A 21,643-nucleotide genomic window follows, 5' to 3' on the forward strand; every position below is an offset into this window, starting at 1 on the left:
AGAGGAGGAGAGAGGAAGAGAGAGGAGGAGAGAGGGAGAAAGCCAGTCAGTCAGTGAGTGAAAGCTTCAGCTCATCTAACACACAGTGCCTCAGAAGTTAAATCCCCACTAGCTGAACTCCCCACTAACTGAGCTCCCCACTAACTGAGCTCCCCACTAACTGAGCTCCCCACTAACTGAGCTCCCCACTAGCTGAGCTCCCCACTAACTGAGCTCCCCACTAACTGAGCTCCCCACTAGCTGAACTCCCCACTAGCTGAGCTCCCCACTAACTGAACTCCCCACTAACTGAACTCCCCACTAACTGAGCTCCCCACTAACTGAGCTCCCCACTAGCTGAACTCCCCACTTCGTCCCCTAGCCCCCCCTCCATCTCCCCTGCTACTGACTGTGACTGCCCGTAACTCAAGGCTTGAAAAAGCAGCCTTTTCTTCTCTCTAATTATGACCCCCTCCCCTCTCCTGTCGAGTAGCCCCCTAAGAGAGCCACATACCCTGCTGGGAAGACAAACACTCTTCGCTGTGGTCTGAGACAATACACATCCTGCCTGCCTGCCCTCTGCCCTCCACTCTCCGCCTGCCATGCCGGGCATTCCTCCTGGCTAGCCCTGCTGGACTAAAGGCTTGCAACCCAAATGGCACCATATTCCCTGTATAGTGCCCCATAGGGATCTGGTCAAAAGTAGTGCACTATGTAGGGGAAAGGGTTCCATTTGGGACACAGGCCAAGACTACAGACATGAGTTACAGCAGGGAAAAGCAGGGGAAAGTGTACTCAGCCCCCTACTGGTTCTGGAGAGTTCTGTTTTATGTATGTCTTTTTGTTCTGCACGAATCCTAAGACCCTGACTGACTCATAGGTTCGTAACACAACACTTCATGTTTAACAATGAAGACCACCTGTTCCTCTCAGAGTATACGAGGGGTACTGTGAAGAAGGAGGGGGTTTGTGCATGGGACTCAGTGCTGCGACTGCTTCCCTGGTACTGCCACACAAGCCTGCCTGGGCCTGAAGCTCCCTGCTGGGGTTGGGATATCAGTGGGCCTTCTCTCCTCTGTGGAGAGGCTCCATCTCTGTGTGGAAGTGCCCCATAACTCTCCCCAGAAATCCCCTGAATAAAGTGCGCTGACTCTCCCACTCACTTCCCCTCTCACTCCCTGGATGCATCCCATATGCCACCCTATTCCCTATATAGTGCACTTAGTTTGACCAGAGACCTATAAGCCCAATAGGGCACTATAAAAGGAATAGGGTGCCATTTGGGACGCAGAACCCTGTCTCACGCTCGTCCGCTGCACAAGCAAATATGGAGGTGGTGAGTGGGCTGCGTGATCGTCCATCAGCCTCCGTTGTCATGGAGGAAAATAAATAAGGCGGGAATGTAATGAGGCTTTTTTAATTCTCTGTCGGGCACGATCAGGCCTTCTAAAACAGGCAGGCAGGCTGTGACCTCTTAGGGCCAGGGGAAGAGATTTGGGCTGACATGAATTGTTGGAGATACTAATAGCCTGACTAACAGACAGGATTTCTAGTTGTTTATGGGTCTCTTTTGTGTGAGTCTGTGTCAGTGAAGCAGTTCCGCTGTACAACATCAAAGCAGAGTTGAGGCGACAGAGGCAGATCTGCTCAACGAGACAAAATGCAGAGAGCAGCAGCGCTGTTTATTTTAACTACAGACGTGGACAATATCGGCTGAAATGATGCACCTGGTCCGCCTCCAGAGTTGTACAGTAGGAAGTACATTGTATCTCAAATTACATTACAGCAGCACCACTGATAGCAATTTGCTTCAAGGTGAGTTGTTGCTCTGAATTATCACAAATTCGCAACTTGCCATAACAGAAAAGAGGACACAGGTTTTTCAGAAAGCCCTGTTTTTCTGGTACATTCACAGCATACAGAAAGACTTCTGGCCAGTCCGGTGACCCATTAAAACTAGTGTAATTAGCATTTCCCAGAAGATGAAAGCCCTGTCTAAACTATCTCTCTGGGGTCATGTTTAAAAGAGAGGTTCACCTCTGTCATAAGATAGAGGACAAAAGGCTTTAAAAAGAGAGTGGTGTAGGAATCCTCTTGACTCTCTCTCTCTCTCTCTCTCTCTCTCTCTCTCTCTGTCTCTCTCTCGCTCTTTCTCTCTCTCTCTCGCTCGCTCTCTCTCTCATTTCTCTCTTATGTCACGCAAAGGGTTAATGGTGGCAAAAGTCCTTTGGCTAATGAGCAGGATTTAAATGTGTGTGTGTGTGTGTGTATGTGTGTGTGTGTATGTGTGTGTGTGTGTGTGTGTGTGTGTGTGTGTGTGTGTGTGTGTGTGTGTGTGTGTGTGTGTGTGTGTGTGTGTGTGTGTGTGTGTGTATGTGTGAGTGAGTGCGTGCGTACGTGCGTGCGTGTGTTTATCCCTGGCTGGGGCTAGACTAGAGGAGATGGGTTTTCCGGTAGTGAAGTGTTCACCTTGGCCAGTGTTGGAAGGGCAGCCTGATTGAAAAGCTTTCTTGCCGTGACATCTGCCGTCCTCCCTGCTGCTCTGTCACTACTTTGATTCATGCGCGCCCAGCTCACGCACACCACGACCGGGAGGCGAGCCACTCTTCTACCCCGCAGGAGAGGACTCCACTTCAGAGGAGGAGGAGAAGGAAGAGGAGGGGAAGATGAAACAGGAGGGAGAAGAAGAAAGGAATGATAAGAGGAGTACGGGGACTCAGTCGTAAATCAGAAAAAATAAGACTTGCAGACCTATAACTCTGCTATGCAACGATATAAAGATATCATGTTTCAGGTTTATTTAATCATCCATGTTCACTGAGAATGGATGATTTAGTATCTGAGTTTTGGTTGGTTGCGACCTGTTTAGTGTTTTCCCTCCAGAGCCATATAAGCATCCCTATATGGATTTTTAGTGGATGATGTCACAGGCCACACAGCTGAGGGATTTCTTGTAGTATGCCTTGCTTTTTATCCAAAACAGACTCCCAGGAAAATAACTTCATGGACAAGTACATGGTTGCATCCCAAATGGCACCATACTCCCTACAAAGTGCACTGTTCCCTGCATTATCTGTATGAGTTCTGATCAAAAGTAGTGCACTATGCAGGGAATAGGGTACCATTGGGATTCAGCCCAAGATTAGAGAACTGCATTGTCTCTATCTGGACACAGATCTATGGACTGTAAGAAATTCATACAAATTTGAATTCCAGAGAAAGGCGAAAAAGCATTAAACACTCAGGTCGTAATTCAATTAGAGTGCTGTTTCCAAAGACATTGGCAATATGAGCATGCAGTCTCAACTCACTCGCTTTTTAGATAAGCAACAGGTTTTTCTTTAGCTCACCTCCTCACTTCTCTCTCTCTTTCCATGTAAGAGAGGCTGTTTTAAACATGGAGTCTTACTGGTTGCGCTCAAAACAACAAAAGGGGAAAATAAACAAGGGGTAATTATGAGATGGCTGTAGGAAGAAAGGGAAAACAGTACTTCACAATGCTTCTCTTCTCCTCCACCCTCCACCCTCCACCCTCCCAGTCTCTATAGGAAAGAGTCCATGGAATCTTGTTTTAATTGATGAGGCCTATTGGAGGTTGTGGAGGCCTGTTGACGTGGCCGGCTGGGGCTGTAGTCAGTGGTGTTAGTACACCTTGTCTGGGCATGTTAGCCCTGTTTGGTTTAGTGCCGTAGCCCTGAACGGCCCTCGGGGTTTGATTGATGTGCCCTTGTTTCCCAGGTCCTCCCAGGCCTGTTTGTTGCCCTAAAGCCGCCTTGCTTAGTAGGAGAGGCTTTGAAGGCCAAGTGGGTTTGTTTTGCAGTCGGTAGGAAAGTCCTTCTATTTCAGGTTGGCTGGATTCCAAACGTCCTCGGTCCATAGTTTTCCGTCCGATCTCTGTGATTATGCACACCGTGGAGTGGTTTGCCAACCTGTTCGTCGATAGCTGGTGTGGTGTTTCCCGGGCCCTCACTCCACAGCTCTCTGGAGGTTGACAGGGGTGTGTGTGTTTGTGCAGGCCTGCGTCTACGTTTGTGTGTGGGCCGACTGCAAGCAGGAGGCAGCGGCAGCGGGAAATCAGGCAGTGATGGATGTCTCTGGACCCCGTTAATCTCTGATTGAGTTAAAGCTACTCCACAAACCCTCGCTTTGTTGGCTTTCCCACTTGATCTCTTCTCTGTAAATCAACAAAGCTACCGCCTTTTCCTCACATCATAATTGCATTACCTAAAATAGCCTCAATAGGCACATGGATGGTATATTTCTTCCTTCTGCACCACTATTTAGTACCCTTTTAAGATTGAATTGTTTCACAGTGGGGTGCTAGTGGCCTCCCTGTTACAATACCCTACCCTGGTGCCACCCCCTACCCCTGAACCGCGCCACCCCTAAAAAGGGTCATAGAGAGGGCCTCTCACCTCCTCTCCTCGCCATCCTTGGGCCCTTTAGAGGCTAGAGGGGGACATGGGCTGCACATAACGCGACACCCATCTCCCTATAGTGCATTACTTTGACCTAGAGCCTCTGGTCAAAAGTAATGCACTATATAGGGACTAGGGTGCAGTTTAGGACGCAAGCATGATCAGAGGCAGCTAGTTACTAGGCGAATGGGCTCCAGCCAGACCAGGGTGTGCATATAAGGCCCAGTAAGGAGAGGTCAGAAAATTTGCCTTCCAAAAACTTGGCAGGAACGGCTAGGCTAGCCCATCAGATCAGCACTTTAATCAGCATGGGCAGTGGGTAAAGACTGGTTAATGCCAAGCCCTCCATACACCCTACCCTCTGCCCGGCCCACAGCCCTCGGCCCACACATGTTGTTTTTGTTGTTGTGGAATAGATGCACTGCTTGTTACCTCCCCCTCACAGCCTTCTCAGCATGGCCTATTTGGCTTCCGAACAACATCATCGTTAGACAAATGAAATATATTAAAGTGTGAACAAAGGGGAATTTTGATTGGAAATGAGGATGGGATGAGGCAGCCATGAGAAGAGGATGTGAGCGTCCCTGGTTATCTGGCAATCAGTCAAATAACTGGTCACGCCAAAATACATGTGGCACACACATTCCAAATGACTCCCGTTGTTTTCTTATCGTCATCCTCTTCCGCTTCCTGTCAGGAGCAGAAATAAAGAGGATGCCTAGTCAGTTGCATAACCAAATGAATTCAACTGAATTGTGCCTTCCGCATTTAACCCAACCCCTCTGAATCAGAGATGTTGTGGCAGGTCGCCTTAATCAACATCCTTGTCATCGGCACCCGGGGAGCAGTTGTTGGTTAACTGTTGATTCTCCGGCTCAGGGATTCAAACCAGCGACCTTTCGGTTACTGGCCCAACACTCTTAAGCGCTAGGCTACCTGCCACTTCTGTCTTTATGTGTGTGTGTGATAGAGTAGCAAGGGCGCCCTGCACAAAATCCCTTTTCCTTCTGTCCTCCCTGCTCCTCTCTCCAGCCAATACCGGGGCTATCCCAGACTTCTATCCCAGCCCCTACAGACTCCCAGACGGCTGTATGTCTCTCTGACCTGGTCCAGGGCCCGGCCTCCCATAAACCCTTGCTGTTTCTATGCTGTAGTCTTCTGGGAGGATGGATGCGGAGGAAGAGAGAGGTGAATGGGCCTTTTTAATTGAACAAGTCCCAGTACAGTTATTACTATTGCCCGCCAGCTCCCTAGCCAGTGTGGAGCCAGATAAAAGCATCAGGGGACGGCTGAGTGAGAGAGGAGATGGGCCTGTCTTGGTCTATTCTACTCTGCTACTGCCCTGCCCGACACTGACCCTGTGCCCCCAGACCACCAGCGTTTTTCATGTTGTCACCCATTAGCCTAATACTACCACTACCACTACCACTACCACTACCTCTCTCTCTCTCTTATTCTCTCTCTCTCTTTCTCTCTCTCTCTCTCTTTCTCTCTCTCTCTTTCGCTCTCTCTCTCTCTCTCTCTCTTCTTCTCTCTCTCTCTCTCTCGCTCTCTCTCTGCCCCCCATTCTCTCTCCCTTTCCTCTCACCCTTTCTCCTCCCTCCTTTCTCTCTCCTCATTGTGGAGAGGAAAAAAAGCCTAGAAATGCCACCCAATAGCTTTACCTCTGTTTGACCCCGTCCCCCCCCCCCTATTCCCCCACTCTTAGAATCCACTGTGCAGAATATACACACAGCTCGTTACTCACGAGGGAGGGAGGGAGCATGCATCTCACAGTAGTCAACAAATGGGCCATATAGTTTGAAAATTATCTTGTTTTTGAATGTGCGTGTCTGTTGTCTGTTCTTCTTTTTTGCATATGTCTCGCTCGCCGTGCTGGCTGTCTCGTAAATCAGAAGTCATACCGTATCTTCTCTTCAGTCCCACACAAAGTTCAGTGGGTCATGAGTCCATTGTTTACAGTGAAATACTTGTTGACCCTCTTCCTCCTTCCGCCTTGCCTCTCATTTTCATAGCATTCATCATATCATCATCATAATGAAATGGATTAGAGGGATTATTATTATTTGTATGGTACGGTATTCCTTCACGGCAAAGGCACTTCCTCTTCTCATACTCTTCCTGTACAGTGTCAGAGTGACCCCAGGATGACCCTGTATATGTGCTCTGTGATTGGCTGTCAGTTACACTAAGAGGACATGGGGTCAGGCATCATTACAGGAGACATATGCAGGGCAGGGAAGGCTCACTGACCGCAGGGTCACATGTCATGGCAGGCAGCCCTATTAAGATCCTATGAAAGTATTAACATTAAAATTCGATGGCCGGCCCCCATTCGTGCTTCATTCCGGCATTCTAGCTTTAGTGGTATAGGGCCAGGGAGACTAGGAAAGGAGGGGTTTTATTACCCTTTTATCACCCTTGACTTGTCATTGTTGTAACAATGGCCCTAGGAACTGTCAGGGTCTGAATTTACAATCGAGAGTCAGAAATGTAGAATATAACAGGTGCAATTTTGACATTTGATTGTGCATCATTCAACAGTTTTTCTCTTGTTATGTCAGTCACTGACAGTCAATCAATTAGCCATGTCAGTTAACCATTTTTGGATTGGTAGTTAGTCTAGCCAGCTATCTAAACTTGTAGTAATCATGGCTGAATACTGACCGAGCACTCAGGGCATGGGCCCAGGTCCCTGGCCTCCAGGGGGCCCACATTGATTCTGTTCGTCATTCTCACTCAGATATCAAATTAAGATGGCATGAGTCATGGCAAAATGTGTAATAAAAGTGCAGGAAATTAGCTGTAAAACTGAAGAAAAAAATATCTGTGCCCCATGGTAAAATTTGTAGAATTGCATGAATTTTGTACATAAAATTGTTAAATTTTCTCGCAGTCTAATGGCAAATTGTGTAGAATTGCAGAAAACGTGCTTCAAAACTGAAACATTTTCTCTACGCTCCGTGGAAAATGTTTTAGATGTAAAATAAATTAACCTTAAAACTCACATCCGCCGTCAAGAGGGGGACCACTAAAATGTTTTGTCAGGGTAGCCCCCAACCAAATCCTATTTAGGGCCCCCAAAAGGCTAGATCCAGCCCTGATCTAAACCGTGCTGCAGTATAGCCCCCTCTACTCCTCTCCTCTCCTCCTCTCTTCCTCTCCTCCTCTTCTCTTCTCTTCTCTTCTTTCCTCTCCTTTCTCTGTTATCACAGCCCTCTCAGATATCAAGATGGGACAAATGGGAGCTGTCCTCTCAGTAATAGCCCCAGAAATGGCTCACTGACACAGACAATATGAGGACCTGCTACTCTGCTACTGTCTGTTTCTACCTTATCGTCTTTTTTTATCCACTCTTCCTTCTTTCTTTTCTTGTCCAATTTCCAATCTTCTCTCTGTTTTTACAAGGTTGCTAGTTACTCTGTTGTGGAATTTATCCAAGGTTTTGTTTGTACACTACAGTATACAGTGGCTTGCGAAAGTATTCACCCCCCTTGGCATTTTTCCTATTTTGTTGCCTTACAACATGGAATTAATTTATTTTTTTTGTGGGGGGGGGGGGGGGGGTTGTAACATTTGATTTACACAACAACACTTTGAAGATGCAAAATATTTTTTCTTGTGAAACAAACAAGAAATAAGACACAAAAACTGAAAACTTGAGCGTGCATAACTATTCATCCCCCAAAGTCAATACTTTGTAGAGCCACCTTTTGCAGCAATTACAGCTGCAAGTCGCTTGGGGTATGTTTCTATAAGCTTGGCACATCTAGCCACTGGGATTTTTGCCCATTCTTCAAGGCAAACCTGCTCCAGCTCCTTCAAGTTGGATGAGTTCCACTGGTGTACAGCAATCTTTACGTAATACCACAGATACTCAATTGGATTGAGGTCTGGGCTTTGACTAGGCCATTCCAAGACATTTAAATGTTTCCCCTTAAACCACTTGAGTGCTTCTTTAGCAGTATACTTAGGGTCATTGTCCTGCTGGAAGGTGAACCTCCGTCCAATTCTTACATTTATGCCAGCAGCATACCACCCTGCATACCACTGCTGGCTTGCTTCTGAAGCTAAGCTAAGTTGGTCATGGTCAGTTCCTGGATGGGAGACCAGATGCTGCTGGAAGTGGTGTTGGAGGGCCAGTAGGAGGCACACTTTCCTCTGGTCTAAAAAATATCCCAATGCCCCAGGGCAGTGATTTGGGACACTGCCCTGTGTAGGGTGCTGTCTTTCGGATGGGATGTCCTGACTCTCTGAGGTCATTAAAGATCCCATGGCACTTATTGTAAGAGTAGGGGTGTTAACCCTGGTGTCCTGGCTAAATTCCCAATCTGGCCCTCAAACCATCACGGTCACCTAATAATCCCCAGTTTACAATTGGCTCATTCATCCCCCTCCACTCCCCTGTAACTATTCCCCAGGTCGTTGCTGCAAATGAGAATGTGTTCTCAGTCAACTTACCTGGTAAAATAACAGATAAATAAATATTAATTAAAATCTCTGGAAGACTGAAACAGATTTCCCTGTATTTAGCCCCATCCATCATTCCTTCAATTCTGACCAGTTTCCCAGTCCCTGCTGATGAAAAAAATCCCCACAGCATGATGCTGCCACCACCATGCTTCACTGTGGGAATGGTGATGAGAGGTGTTGGGTTTGCGCCGGACATAGTGTTTTCCTTGATGGCCAAAAAGGTCAATTTTAGTCTCATTTGACCAGAGTATCTTCTTCCATATGTTTGGGGAGTCTCCCACATGCCTCTTGGCAAACACCAAACATGTTTGCTTATTTTTTTCTGGCCTCTCTTCCGTAAAGCCCAGCTCTGTGGAGTTTACGGCTTAAAGTGGTCCTATGGACAGATACTCCAATCTCCGCTGTGGAGCTTTGCAGCTCCTTCGAGGTTATCTTTGGTCTCTTTGTTGCCTCTCTGATTTAATGCCCCCCTTGCCTGGTCTGTGAGTTTTGGTGGGCGGCCCTCTCTTGGCAGGTTTGTTGTGGTGCCATATTCTTTAAATTTTTTATTAATGGATTTAATGGTGCTTCGTGGGATGTTCAAAGTTTCAGATATTTTTTATAACCCAACCCTGATCTGTACTTCTCCACAACTTTGTCCCTGACCTGTTTGGAGAGTTCCTTGGTCTTCATAGTGCCGCTTGCTTGGTGGTGCCCCTTGCTTAGTGGTGTTGCAGATTCTGGGGCCTTTCAGAACAGGTGTATATATACTGAGATCATGTGAGAGATCATGTGACACTTAGATTGCACACAGGTGGACTTTATTTAACTAATTATATGACTTCTGAAGGTAATTGGTTGCACCAGATCTTATTTAGGGCCTTCATAGCAAAGGGGGTGACTTGTCAGTTTTTAACTTGTCAGTTTTTAAATTAATTATTTTTTTTGTAACAAGTTATATTTTTCATTTCACTTCACCAATTTATCTATTTAAATTACAGGATGTAATGCAACAAAATAGAAAAAACGCCAAGGGGGTGAATACTTTTGCAAGGCACTGTAGGCCATGTTGCAAGACATGAGGCAAGACTTCAGTAGTTGAGTAATGTAGTTGGTTATTCACTGTCACCCGACCCCGAGTTAATGTTATAATGCATTTCCTAGAAAACAATCTGCTTGGATATTCAGTAACAGCAATGTGACTACCTGAATATTCATAAACATGTTCTTCTACAAATATGCATGGTATTTAATTTCAGGAGCTGACTTGGAAAGGGAAAAGTGCTAAATGCATATTTCCATTCTACCCAGGGCGATTCTCTAATTAATTGTGGTTATCCATCCCTGTTTTATTCATGATAACAAGATGTTTTATGGAAAATGAAGGGATCGTAATGAGTGCAAAATACCAGCACTTTAACACTTTCTCGCATCACTACCACAATTATTGCTTCCATTAAATGTTTAACCCCATGAATAGACAGTGAAAGGAAATAGATTCCAGGGTGAAATGGAATACAGGTTTTCTGTTTGTTGGCATTTCGCTAGCCTTTGAGCATGTCTCCAAAAAGAGCTCTACACATTAAGCAATTAGATCAAGTTGAAGTTCAAGTTTATCCAACGATTGATTTATGACTAGTGGAACGACTGGTCGTAAATTCCTTTATCATACCGGCTGTATTTCTGTATTTTGAAAGTTCTGTATCTTGCAAACTTGATTGCTGACCCGAAAAATATTTCGGGGACTATATCCCCAATGGACTAATGGAACAAATACCAAAATATCATTTTTGGGTGGAGTTTTCCTTGAAATCTCACCCCACAGTCCAACTGGAGTTCCTTTTAGTCTTACAGCAGACCATGTATAATCACGTTATCGTGACTTGTCACGGCTCACGGTTTGTGTGTGTAATGATCTGGTGAGCTCATAACAGCAGTTATGCTACAGAAATATGGTACTGATCTGTTTTGGTCTTCTGGGCTTTCTGTAGGGCCTAGGGAGAAAGTGTGTAAGCTGAACACACCTCGTAGTTTACGAGAAGCTAAAACAGCAAACAGCACAAAGCCTTCCACGTACGACAAGGACATGAGGTTTGCAGACCTTCGCTTGTGTGGTTGGTTCTATTCCTCTAGCTGTCTTTCTCCCCCTCCCCCACATACCTTCCTCTACCCTAGCGTGAGCCAACGCCAAGTTTAGCAGATAGCGACCCCCTAAGGCTAACTAACTTCTCTCCACATTCTGTCTGCTCTCTCTCTCTCATATTTCCTAATGAAGGTGCATTGTGTTGTGTTGAGATGCAATAATTGGGTCTAAATACCCAAATTCATTCAACTGATTGTTGGGTAGAACGCATGCAGGATCTCTCAACAATGTCATTCACCAATGACAACGATCTGATAATGATATATCCATCAATGATAATGATCTGATAATGATATACTGTATCCACCAATGATAATGGTAATTGCAGAAGCAGCCTCAAAAATCAAAACCAACCAGTCACATCTAAAAATATGACATTGGCTGGGCTTTGCAATGAGCTGGGCCGGGCTGATCCAAGCGAGGCTCGCCAGAACGAGTGACACGCAAAAGCCTTGATGGATGCAGCTGTGGAGGACTTTGTGTAGGGAGGATCTTATACAGCCATGTGGTATGGTATAAGGGCCAAATGAGAAGCTCTCCTCCGCTCTCCCCTCCTTAGCCCACTTCTAAACACTTCGGTTCTAATCATTCTTCAGAATGGTGGTGATGGTGGTGGCCTCCACCACTGGGTGGGTCCCTCCCTCCCACACACACACACACACACACACACACACACACACACACACACACACACACACACACACACACACACACACACACACACACCCTCCCGCACACACCCTCCCTCCCGCACACACCCTCCCTCCTGCACACACACACACCCTCCCGCACACACACACACACACACACACACACACACACACACACACACACACACACACACACACACACACACACACACACACACACACACACACATTCCCAAGCACACACACACACACACACACACATTCCCATGCACACACACACACATACGCACACACACACACTCCCTCACTCACAGACACACACCGGTTCTAAGGGGACTTGGTTAGGCACTAATCTGTCCTGACTCTCTCCCGTTGGCTGAATGCAGGACTGTTGGAGTAAGAAGCTATAAAAAGCCACTGATTGCTTGAGACACCCTTGATGTCTCACGTCCAAGTTTCCATTTCAGCTCAGTGAACTGTGGGTCTTTCCTACCCTGGCTACTCGGCAGTCTGAAATCACAAAGTTAATAACTCGATTAGTGTGAGACGGAGTCGGACGTTTAAATGTAGAGTCTGTTGCTGCCCACCCTGTTCCTTCCTTGTCTGTCAGACTCAGCAACTGACAGTTAGTTCATTACAGACCTGAGGAGAGAGGAGGGGAGGAGAGGGGGAAGGAGGTTGGGTGAGACTATTATTATAGTTGTGGGTTAATGAATGTGACATGCTGGAGGAAAGCTGTAAGCACAGTCCATCTGACCTGGTGAGGTACGTCCCCTTCACGCTTGGAAAAAGAAGGACGGCGGCCTCCTTGTAGAAACAGTAATGATGTGATGCTCCAGTCCTGAGTGACAGTTTGTTAGCCCTGACGTCTCGCTAGCACCTGAGCAGAATTTTAGATCTCAGAGCGCAAATTTTTGGACAGCTGACAACAGGCTTTACCTGTAAATCCCATCTAGAACTCTCTGAGGCTGCGTCCCAAATCACACGCTATTCACTATTCACTGTGTAGTGCACTACTTTTGTACCCCATAGGGTACTGGTGCACTATATAGGGGAAATGATGCCATTTAGGACGCACTCTATAGGCCTCCCAGCTCAGTTCTGTTGTTTGGACCACTTTAGTTAGTTTTAACCCTGGGAGTTGTTTTGGTCATGTTTGGAGGTGACATGTTTCTAGAAAAAGAAACACTAGAGGACAGACTTGGAGTGCATCCCAAAAGGCACCCTATTCCCTATTGCCCCATGTGCCCTGGTCAAAAGTAGTGCACTATGCACTGTAGGGATTTGGCTGCCATTTCGGACGTAATCTTTGACAGTTTGCTGTGACACAGTTCTACCAGGCGAAAGAATATCGAAGAATATTTGTACATTTGTTTTATAGCTTTCTACTCGGTCATGGACTTATGTTTCTAAATGGGCCTGATTAAAGAACTATAACCTGTTGTATCGAGCTTTAACAGCGCTTTCTAACATTATTCCTTATTAACCAGGATCATATCCCATCTATCATAACCACATCCTATGCTTTTTCTTTTATATAGAGCTAGAGAGATCATCATTTCTAAAAGGGAAAGCTGAAGGCAGTTTAAACTGTGTTATATTGTTAGCCTGTGGTTCATCGCCTCCTCTTGGGTTGTGTGAGGTGGGTTAATGTTCCCGTTTGACACAGCAGGATTGCTTTCTCTCGCTCCCCGCAGTAAGAAGGCAGGGTAATACATTTGGAGGCGCTGAAGCGATGGTCGGGGAGAATTAGATTCATCCCTTTTTTGCTTTTAATTTCCCCTCTGGATTGGCAGACCATTTTCACTGTTAGTGTTGTGGGAGGCACATCCAGGCTGGAGTGGAGCAGACAGATGAATGAAATGTTATAGCTGGGGCATGATTCAGCTGGATCCTACTGTCTATAAGGGAAAACGACAACATGTAACGTAACAAATTATTATACTGTCTGTGGGGGGGGGGGGGGGGTTCCAAATTTAACTTTGTGGAGCCTGAGGATAGTTTTAAATGAAATGATGAATCGAGGGCAGCTGGAGGACTGGCCAAGCTTAAAAAGTAGGCCACCGCCTCTGTGTTTGGATGGGAACGGTATTCCCTTCTAAGGGTGTCTGTCTGTCCGGGGTCTTTGGGTCAGGCATTATGGTTGTTGTTAACGGACCTCCCTCACTTCAGAGGGCTCCCAAACACACACACACACACACACACACACACATCATTTCATAATGAATAAACATATATATTTTTTAACACACCGAAAATGCAGTGTTTCTATGTCAAACAGTTTTGTTATATTTCAATTCTTCTGTGATGTATATAAAGTGTAATATTGGGATGCAAACTCAACTCTATATCTGACATGGTACATGTTTAAGCCCATAACCATGTGTGTGAGGTGTATACTTTTGTTTCAAGGTAGATTTGTATAAGACTACCAAGAATCACTCTGTGTGACCCTGATTTAACCCATTGCAGTACAAGGTTAATATGTCTGTCAATCGAAAGCTTTGCGTTGTCCAGCCTTGCAAACGATCCTATAATGACTTCCAGATGACAACAGCTTGGGCTAGGCCACAGAACCACTGCTCTCAGATCAGATCATAGCGGTGCCTATAGACCTGCTGAAACACAACCACCCGGCTAACAGAAGGCCCAGGGCCAGACATTGTTGAAGCAATGAAGAACTCTTTTTGTTTTGCCTCGTAAGCAGACAGAAAGCCCCCAGGGCGCGTTATCCTACATTCCCTCGTTCATTCGACTCCTCTGTCTCTCCATCCCTCCGTCTACATCCTCTCTCCCACTGCGCCGTCTTTATGAGGTCTTCTGAGGCTTCCGATGATGTACCAGAGTAAGAGAGGTGAATTATAGACAGAACACAACAGAACAGATTGATGCCCTCTGTGCTGTGAGCTGTGGAATGGAAAGGTCCGACTCAGTCTGCAGAGTGAGAGGAGAGAGCCCAATATTGCAGAAGGGGATACTGAACAAAGCTGTACACCCCACCACAGAAACATATGGCTTACAGTAGATATGACCTCTTTCTGAGATCATATCTTGATAAGCTGCAGGTTGCCATAAGCACTTTCTAATGATCCAGTGTGTGCCCCCCTCTCCTGTGTCGCCCGTGGCGCCTTCCTTAACATTTCCCAAATACCCCCCATTTAAGTGTAATTCAAAGCAGGCGAAAGAAACCATTTGAGAGGGGTGGAGGGTGGATCATGTGGATACTTGTCTCCTTCCACCCGAGGGATAGCCCCCTATTCCAATCCATCACTCAGAGTGTAGCCTGAGTCATCTATTGTGCAAATACCATAAGCATTAAGTGAATTGGCCTACCTTCACTTGTTGAAGTGAAAGTGTATTGACAGTCATTTGGGGATCGGGGTGTAGCCAAACGGAGAAAGCAGACTCTTCCTAGAGTTAGCCTAGGAGGCACATATTTTAGCGAAGTGCGCGGGGATGCGCGGTTGCGCCAGCTAGCGGTGGGTGTACGGATGCATTAAGTAGCTGGGTCTAGGTTATGTGTTTTTAATGGTTGACAGTAATGAGAAGGAGGATTGGAGGGAGAAGACAGCAGGTCATGAGGTTTGAGCAGGAATACATTAGATAAGTGCCCCACCGAGCTGAATTCATTGGGAATGGGCGTTATGGGTGATTAAATACCATGGTAACCTGAACCCACACAGCTCCCCTTACTGCACTCTGCCTGTCAATCACAATGAAAACAAAGCATGGAGTATGTATCTATCCAGCACATGCATACACGCATAGGCATAAACACACACACACACACACACACACACACACACACACACACACACACACACACACACACACACACACACACACACACACACACACACACACACACACACACACACACACACACACACACACACACACACACTTTGTTTATCAGTCTAGATCACCTTAGGCTGTGTTCATTCAGACCACCCATTGCTCAGATTCAGATTGCCTTGACTCACTCCATCTTATGTTATTCACACACAATGTGTGTGTGTGGCCTGGCTCCCGTTGCTACCCATTCGTATTCGGAAGGCGCTTTCCTCCCTGGTCTTAAAGCTTCATGCTGACTCAATTAGCCAGTTCCTCACGTCAACAGCAATGCGTCTGAAATGCCATTTTAGTAGGTTTTGGAGCGTGCGCACGTGGCTGCCGCCTGATTGCATTTTCACCTGTGTCTGATGGTCTCACTGTACCTTCGAGGAGTATAACACACACACACACACACACACACACACACACACACACACACACACACACACACACACACACACACACACACACACACACACACACACACACACACACACACACACACACACACACACACACACACACACATCACAGATATAATAAATATAATCCAACACACGCTTCTCTCTTTAGGCATCTGTCCCTTTACCAGGGAGAAGACCAGCCCTAACACACACTCTCAGCTTCACCTGAACAGCGTTATGTAAACCTAGACTTAGTACAGCTGGGAGTCATTGTTCTAGAATCTCTGCAGTGTCTGCATTATCTAACAACGTGGAGCTGTGCCACGTGGAGAGAATATGAACCTGCCCGCCTGTTCCTGGGTTTATCCTGTCGATCTCATTACTACTGCAGCATGTTTTCTCTGCATTAGGGAGGAGCAACTATCAAAACATAAACTTGGTTGTTGGTCCATCATTTCCAACTAGTTGTGTGTATGTGTGTGTGTGTGTGTGTGTGTGTGTATTATACCTACCCAATACAACATGTGACATGTTCTTCTTTTTCCTTTGTTCAGGTATGACTATGTGGAGGTGCGTGACGGCGTGGATGAGAATGGTCAGCTGGTGGGGAAGTACTGTGGGAAGATCGCCCCGTCACCCGTGGTGTCTTCTGGGAACCAGCTCTACATCAAGTTTGTGTCCGACTACGAGACCCATGGAGCAGGCTTCTCCATCCGCTATGAGGTCTTCAAAACAGGTGAGAGGAGACCAAGTGAATGAAAAACACACACACGCGATCACAAAATCTCGTCACGCGCACACACACACACACAGCTCGGGACGTCGCTTTGGAGAAGAGGGATGATACATAGGAGGCCGAGACGTCTAATCACGAGTATAATTAGCATAAAGAGGATGTTTCTACTCGTTTCCTGGTTTGTTTGCCATTTAGTCCTGCTGCTTTAATGCATCAAGGTATTACATATGCTAAACAATATGGCTCCACACAAACGGATTAATGTGTATATATTAATGTGTATATATTAATATATATTAATGTGTACCATGTGTATATAACTGCCTTAATTGGCAGCAGCTAATCGGGAACCTTAATAAAATACCAACGCAAATATTCTCCATCAACAATCTGTAGCAACTGATTGTTTCTTGCAGTACTTCTGAGACGTACTGTAGTCATAGACACATGATGATTCTTGTTCATCCAGACTGAGAAATGTCCTCTTCCTCGGTTTACGTGACTCCACATCATCATGGTTAAGTGGAGAGGGTGAGTCATCAATGGCTTCCTGTTTCTGATAGGCTAAATTCAAATTCATATATTCAGCTGTCGTCAAAAAACCCTGAAGAAGTTCCTTCCTCAACAATACAATCTCAGTCTTGTTTTCACCAATACTGTCATGGGATGTTCTTCCTCCTTTATCTGAAGACCACACAAGAGGCAGAGCTTCCTGTTGTTGCCTTGGCTTCCTGTGTTTATGGAGGGCTGGGGAAAGGATTTCCATTGAGTAACTGGGAGAGAGGGTGGACACAGACAGGTGCAACAGAGAGCAGACTCCACTCTGATTAATTAACCCTCAGCCAGTCTATGGGATGACCCAGACACTCAGAGAAGATGGAAGCCCTGACAGGGCCCTCTTTTTAATCTCTGAAGTGTGTGTGTGTAGGGGTAGGGTATGTGTGTGTATCCGTGCGTGTGTGTCCCTTTGATCTGATGTTAATGCGCCCACACGCCAGCTGCCTCACACACATCTCCCCACACTTCAGTGAAGTGCAGCATTCCCTGTTGATGAGGCAGTTCAATTGTACACACCACATTCCTCTGAGGAGGTGTTTCCCAGTCTCATCCATTAAAAGGACTGATTAGAAACGAGCTGGGTTAGGGCCCCTGGGCTACGAGGGATGGGGGGAAGAAGTGCTGAATGCAGGGCGTTGCGATATGGAGAAATATATCATATTGATATCCAGATGTGTTTTCACTGAGAGGGGAATATGTCCTATTGGAGCCTACTGGAGCCTACCCAGGATGCTGTAGTCTTGGGGGGATGTTTTGCTCCGGACCATCCCCTGTAAAGCTGGCATCATGGTTGTGCCGTCAGGACCGGGCCGGTTCTTCTGTGGCAGCCAGGCAACAGAAGCTTGTTTAGCTTTGAAATCAGCGTTGTGTTTTGACTACAGCAGAGCCGGTTGCCGCCAAGGCGGTGGCTCTGAGATCAATTAAACCAAATGTGTCGGACTCTAGTAAGACTTGCTGTCGCCATTTGTGTCGGCTAATGGGGATCCTAATAAATAAAAGTTTACATGTGTTAGCATCAGCAGATTTGTGTTGGCTATCTGGCTAATACCACCCCGGTGTTGATACGCTTACCTAATCAACGAGCTGGCTGCTCTCTAAACCAAAGGATGGAGGCTTATGTTCCGTCCCATATTGCACCCTATTCCCTATTTAGTGCACTACCTTTGAAAAGGGCCAATAGGGCTCTGCTCCATTTGGAACGGACCATTAGCCTCCATCCTTTGGTTTAGAGAGCAGCCAGCTCGTTGATTAGGTAAGCTTTTCAACAACGGGGTGGTATTAGCCAGATAAGCGTCAGCAGATTTGTGTTGGCCAACACATGTAAACTTCATGATACACAGATGTTGAGATAGCGTTGGGGAAGTAATGCAAGGAATGCCGTGCATCTTAATTAGCCTGAATTGAGGAATATTACAGTATCTGTACAGTACTAGAGGGCAGCTTCAGGCAATGGGGGCTGTGTTCCTTCAGAGGTAAATGAGGGGTCAAGGTCAGATGAGAAACAGGGTACATACACGTGCATAGACACCTAGACTCTCTGTGAGGAACCTGGAGCGCAGCCCTGGCTTTCATCAGCAGTGCAGTCAACAGAGCAGAGGAATGTATAATTGGGGGGAAAAAACAGGTTGTTTGTAGTCCTCCACATCTCTCACACACTGGTTTTTCAATCAAGGGATCTTAATTAGCCCAGGCTATTTCTTTTATGGGCAGTAAATTGTCGGCCTCGCTCCACAGAGAGAGAGAGAGAGAGAGAGAGAGAGAGAGAGAGAGAGAGAGAGAGAGAGAGAGAGAGAGAGAGAGAGAGAGAGAGAGAGACACAGAGAGAGACAGACAGACAGACAGACAGACAAGTCCAGCTTATGTTGTCTATTGCTGGAGTGCACTATGGTCACCGAAACTAAGACACAGCTAACTCCTCCAAGTTCCCACCATCACCCGTTTAGGCCAAATGGTCCGGGCCGGATTTCAGAAGACAAACAGGCCATCCTTCCTGACTAGAAGCCTTTATGTTTATCCTGTCATCTTGTCTCACTTAAAGTCTTCCTCAAGTGTCTCAGAAAAGGTCCCTCTCCTTCTGAAAGAAGCCATATGCTTCTGGTTAACAGCTCTGCAATTTGTAACTCTCAGAGCCACATCAAGCCTGGCGCTGGGCCCATTGAAGTGGGCAAAGAGAGAGAGAAAGAGAGAGAGGGGGAGAGAGAGGGGGAGAGAGGCAGGGATCATGCCACTGTTCCTCCCTCCATCCCTCCTCCCCCTCTCCCTGATGCTGCTCACTTCGATGGAATTTGAAGAGTGGAGAAAAGGGGATTGGGAAGGAGGGGAGAGGAGGGGATGAGGGAGGTTATCTGCCCTGCCTTTAAGTGAAAAGCCCCATCATTCCGCATTTCACTCCCCAGAGCCGTTTATCATGTTCCTGCTCTGCGAGCGCTTTTTACGAGGACACCTGTGTCAACTCCCAGGAGAGAAGGAGGGAATGAGGAGAGGTGAGGGAGAGGGGGAGACTGATGCAGGGCAAGTGGGCCGTTCAGCTTTCATCTCGTGTGCGCTCTCATAGGCACAGGTCACATCTGGCACAGGCACACACCCCATAGAAACTTTAGACTCAAACTCTCTCTTTATGCTTAAGGCCCCTCATTGGTGCTCTGTCTCATCCCTCACTGTCAACATAGGAGGAAATTATGTCATAAGCATGTTGACATGCTAAATGCCTGTCAGTGCGTCAAAAAGAGAGAGAGTGTGTGTGCGTTTTTGTTTGAATGAATGACACACACCCCCAGCTGTAGCTTCAGGTTAACATTTGATTATGTGTCCAAAGAGTAATTGTCCACTGCCCGTTAACCCTTCTATCAGTGTAGCTACAGGCGAGGAAACGTCCACCCAGAAGTAGCTAGTTACTAGGCGGAGTGGGCTAATTATCAACCAGATCGACACATGGAAAATATGCAGCAGGGATTTGCTCAGCAGACTTAGAACAGCACCTCCGGACATTAAGGCCCCGGTCCATAATAATCCTGACCAGGCAGGGAAGGAGGGAGAGAGAGGCAGTCATGTTAAAGGCATGTGCCATGTCGCCGTGGTAACCAATGATTAGCCACACGGTATTACAGCAGTCTCCTTTCACCATCTAAAGAAACATTTTGAAATGCTAAATAGACAAACCTAGCCTAAGGGAAAATGTATGAGGGGACGAGCATGTTGAAAGAGGCCCCAAGTCAGCTGTTGAAATCGTATTTTAAATCAAATCACATTGTATTGATCACATACACATGGTTAGCAGATGTTAATGCGAGTGTAGCGAAATGCTTGTGCTTCTAGTTCCGACTATGCTGTAAAATCTAACAAATAATCTAACAAATTCACAACAACTACCTTATACACACAAATACACACAAATGTAAAGGGATGACTAAGAATATGTACATATAAATATATGGATGAGCGATGGCCGAACGGCATAGGCAAGATGCAGTAGATGATGTAGAATACAGAATATACATACGAGATGAGTAATGTAAGATATGTAAACATTATTAAAGTGACGTTATTTCAAGTGACTAGTGATATCTTTATTAAGTCCGTTTATTTAAGTGGCCAGAGATTTGAGTCTGTATGTTGGCATCAGCCACTCTATGTTAGTGATGGCTGTTAACAGTCTGATGGCCTTGAGATAGAAGCTGTTTTTCAGTCTCTCGGTTCCAGCTTTGATGCATCTGTACTGACCTCGCCTTCTGGATGATAGCGGGGTGAACTGGCAGTGGCTTCGGTGGTTGATGTCCTCTATGATCTTGTTGGCCTTCCTGTGACATCAGGTGCTGTAGGTGTCCTGGAGGGCAGGTAGTTTGCCTCCGGTGTTGCGTTGTGCAGACCGCACTACCCTCTGGAGAGCCTTGCGGTTTCCGTACCAGGCGGTGATACAGCCTGACAGGATGCTCTCGATTGTGCATCTCTAAAAGTTTGTGAGTGTTTTAGATGACAAGCCAAATTTCTTCAGCCTCCTGAGGTTGAAGAGGCGCTGCTGCGCCTTCTTCAAAACACTGTCTGTGTGGGTGGACCATTTCAGTTGTTTTTCTTCAGCTGTTGGTAATCAGGCCTACCACTGTAGTGTCGTCTGCAAACTTGATGATTGAGTTGGAAGCATGCATGGCCACGCTGTCAAGAATGAACAGGTAGTACAGGAGAGGGCTGAGAAGGCATCCTTGTGGGGCTCCAGTGTTGAGGATCAGTGGGGTGGAGATGTTGTTTGCTACCTTCCCCACCTGGGGGCGGCCCCTCAGAAAGTCCAGGACCCAGTTGCACAGGGCGGGGTCGAGACCCATGGTCTCGAGCTTAATGACGAGTTTCGGGGGTACTATGGTGTTAAATGCTGAGCTGTAGTCAATGAACAGCATTCTTACATAGGTATTCCTCTTGTCCAGATGGGTTAGGGCAGAGTGGGTCTAGGGTGTCAGGTAGGGTGGAGGTGATATGAT

General features: G+C 46.5%; 1 protein-coding gene across 12 annotated transcripts in view; it reads left to right on the plus strand.

Annotated features, from left to right (window-relative positions):
* Positions 1 to 21,643, plus strand: part of LOC110536591 (neuropilin-1a) — an 82,207-nt gene that overhangs the window by 7,999 nt on the left and 52,565 nt on the right. For all 12 annotated transcript variants that reach the window (XR_016484435.1, XR_016484438.1, XR_016484434.1 and 9 more), the window contains one exon: positions 16,435 to 16,616. Coding sequence is in view for 6 of the 12 variants with exons in the window: in XM_036935242.2 (XP_036791137.2) it covers positions 16,435 to 16,616 (182 nt within the window). In the remaining 6 variants the exon portion in view is untranslated. The remainder of the gene's footprint in view (positions 1 to 16,434; positions 16,617 to 21,643) is intronic.

This window comes from Oncorhynchus mykiss, chromosome 11, assembly GCF_057628025.1.
Source record: "Oncorhynchus mykiss isolate SJ-2025 chromosome 11, ASM5762802v1, whole genome shotgun sequence".
Classification (NCBI taxonomy): Eukaryota; Metazoa; Chordata; class Actinopteri; order Salmoniformes; family Salmonidae; genus Oncorhynchus; species Oncorhynchus mykiss.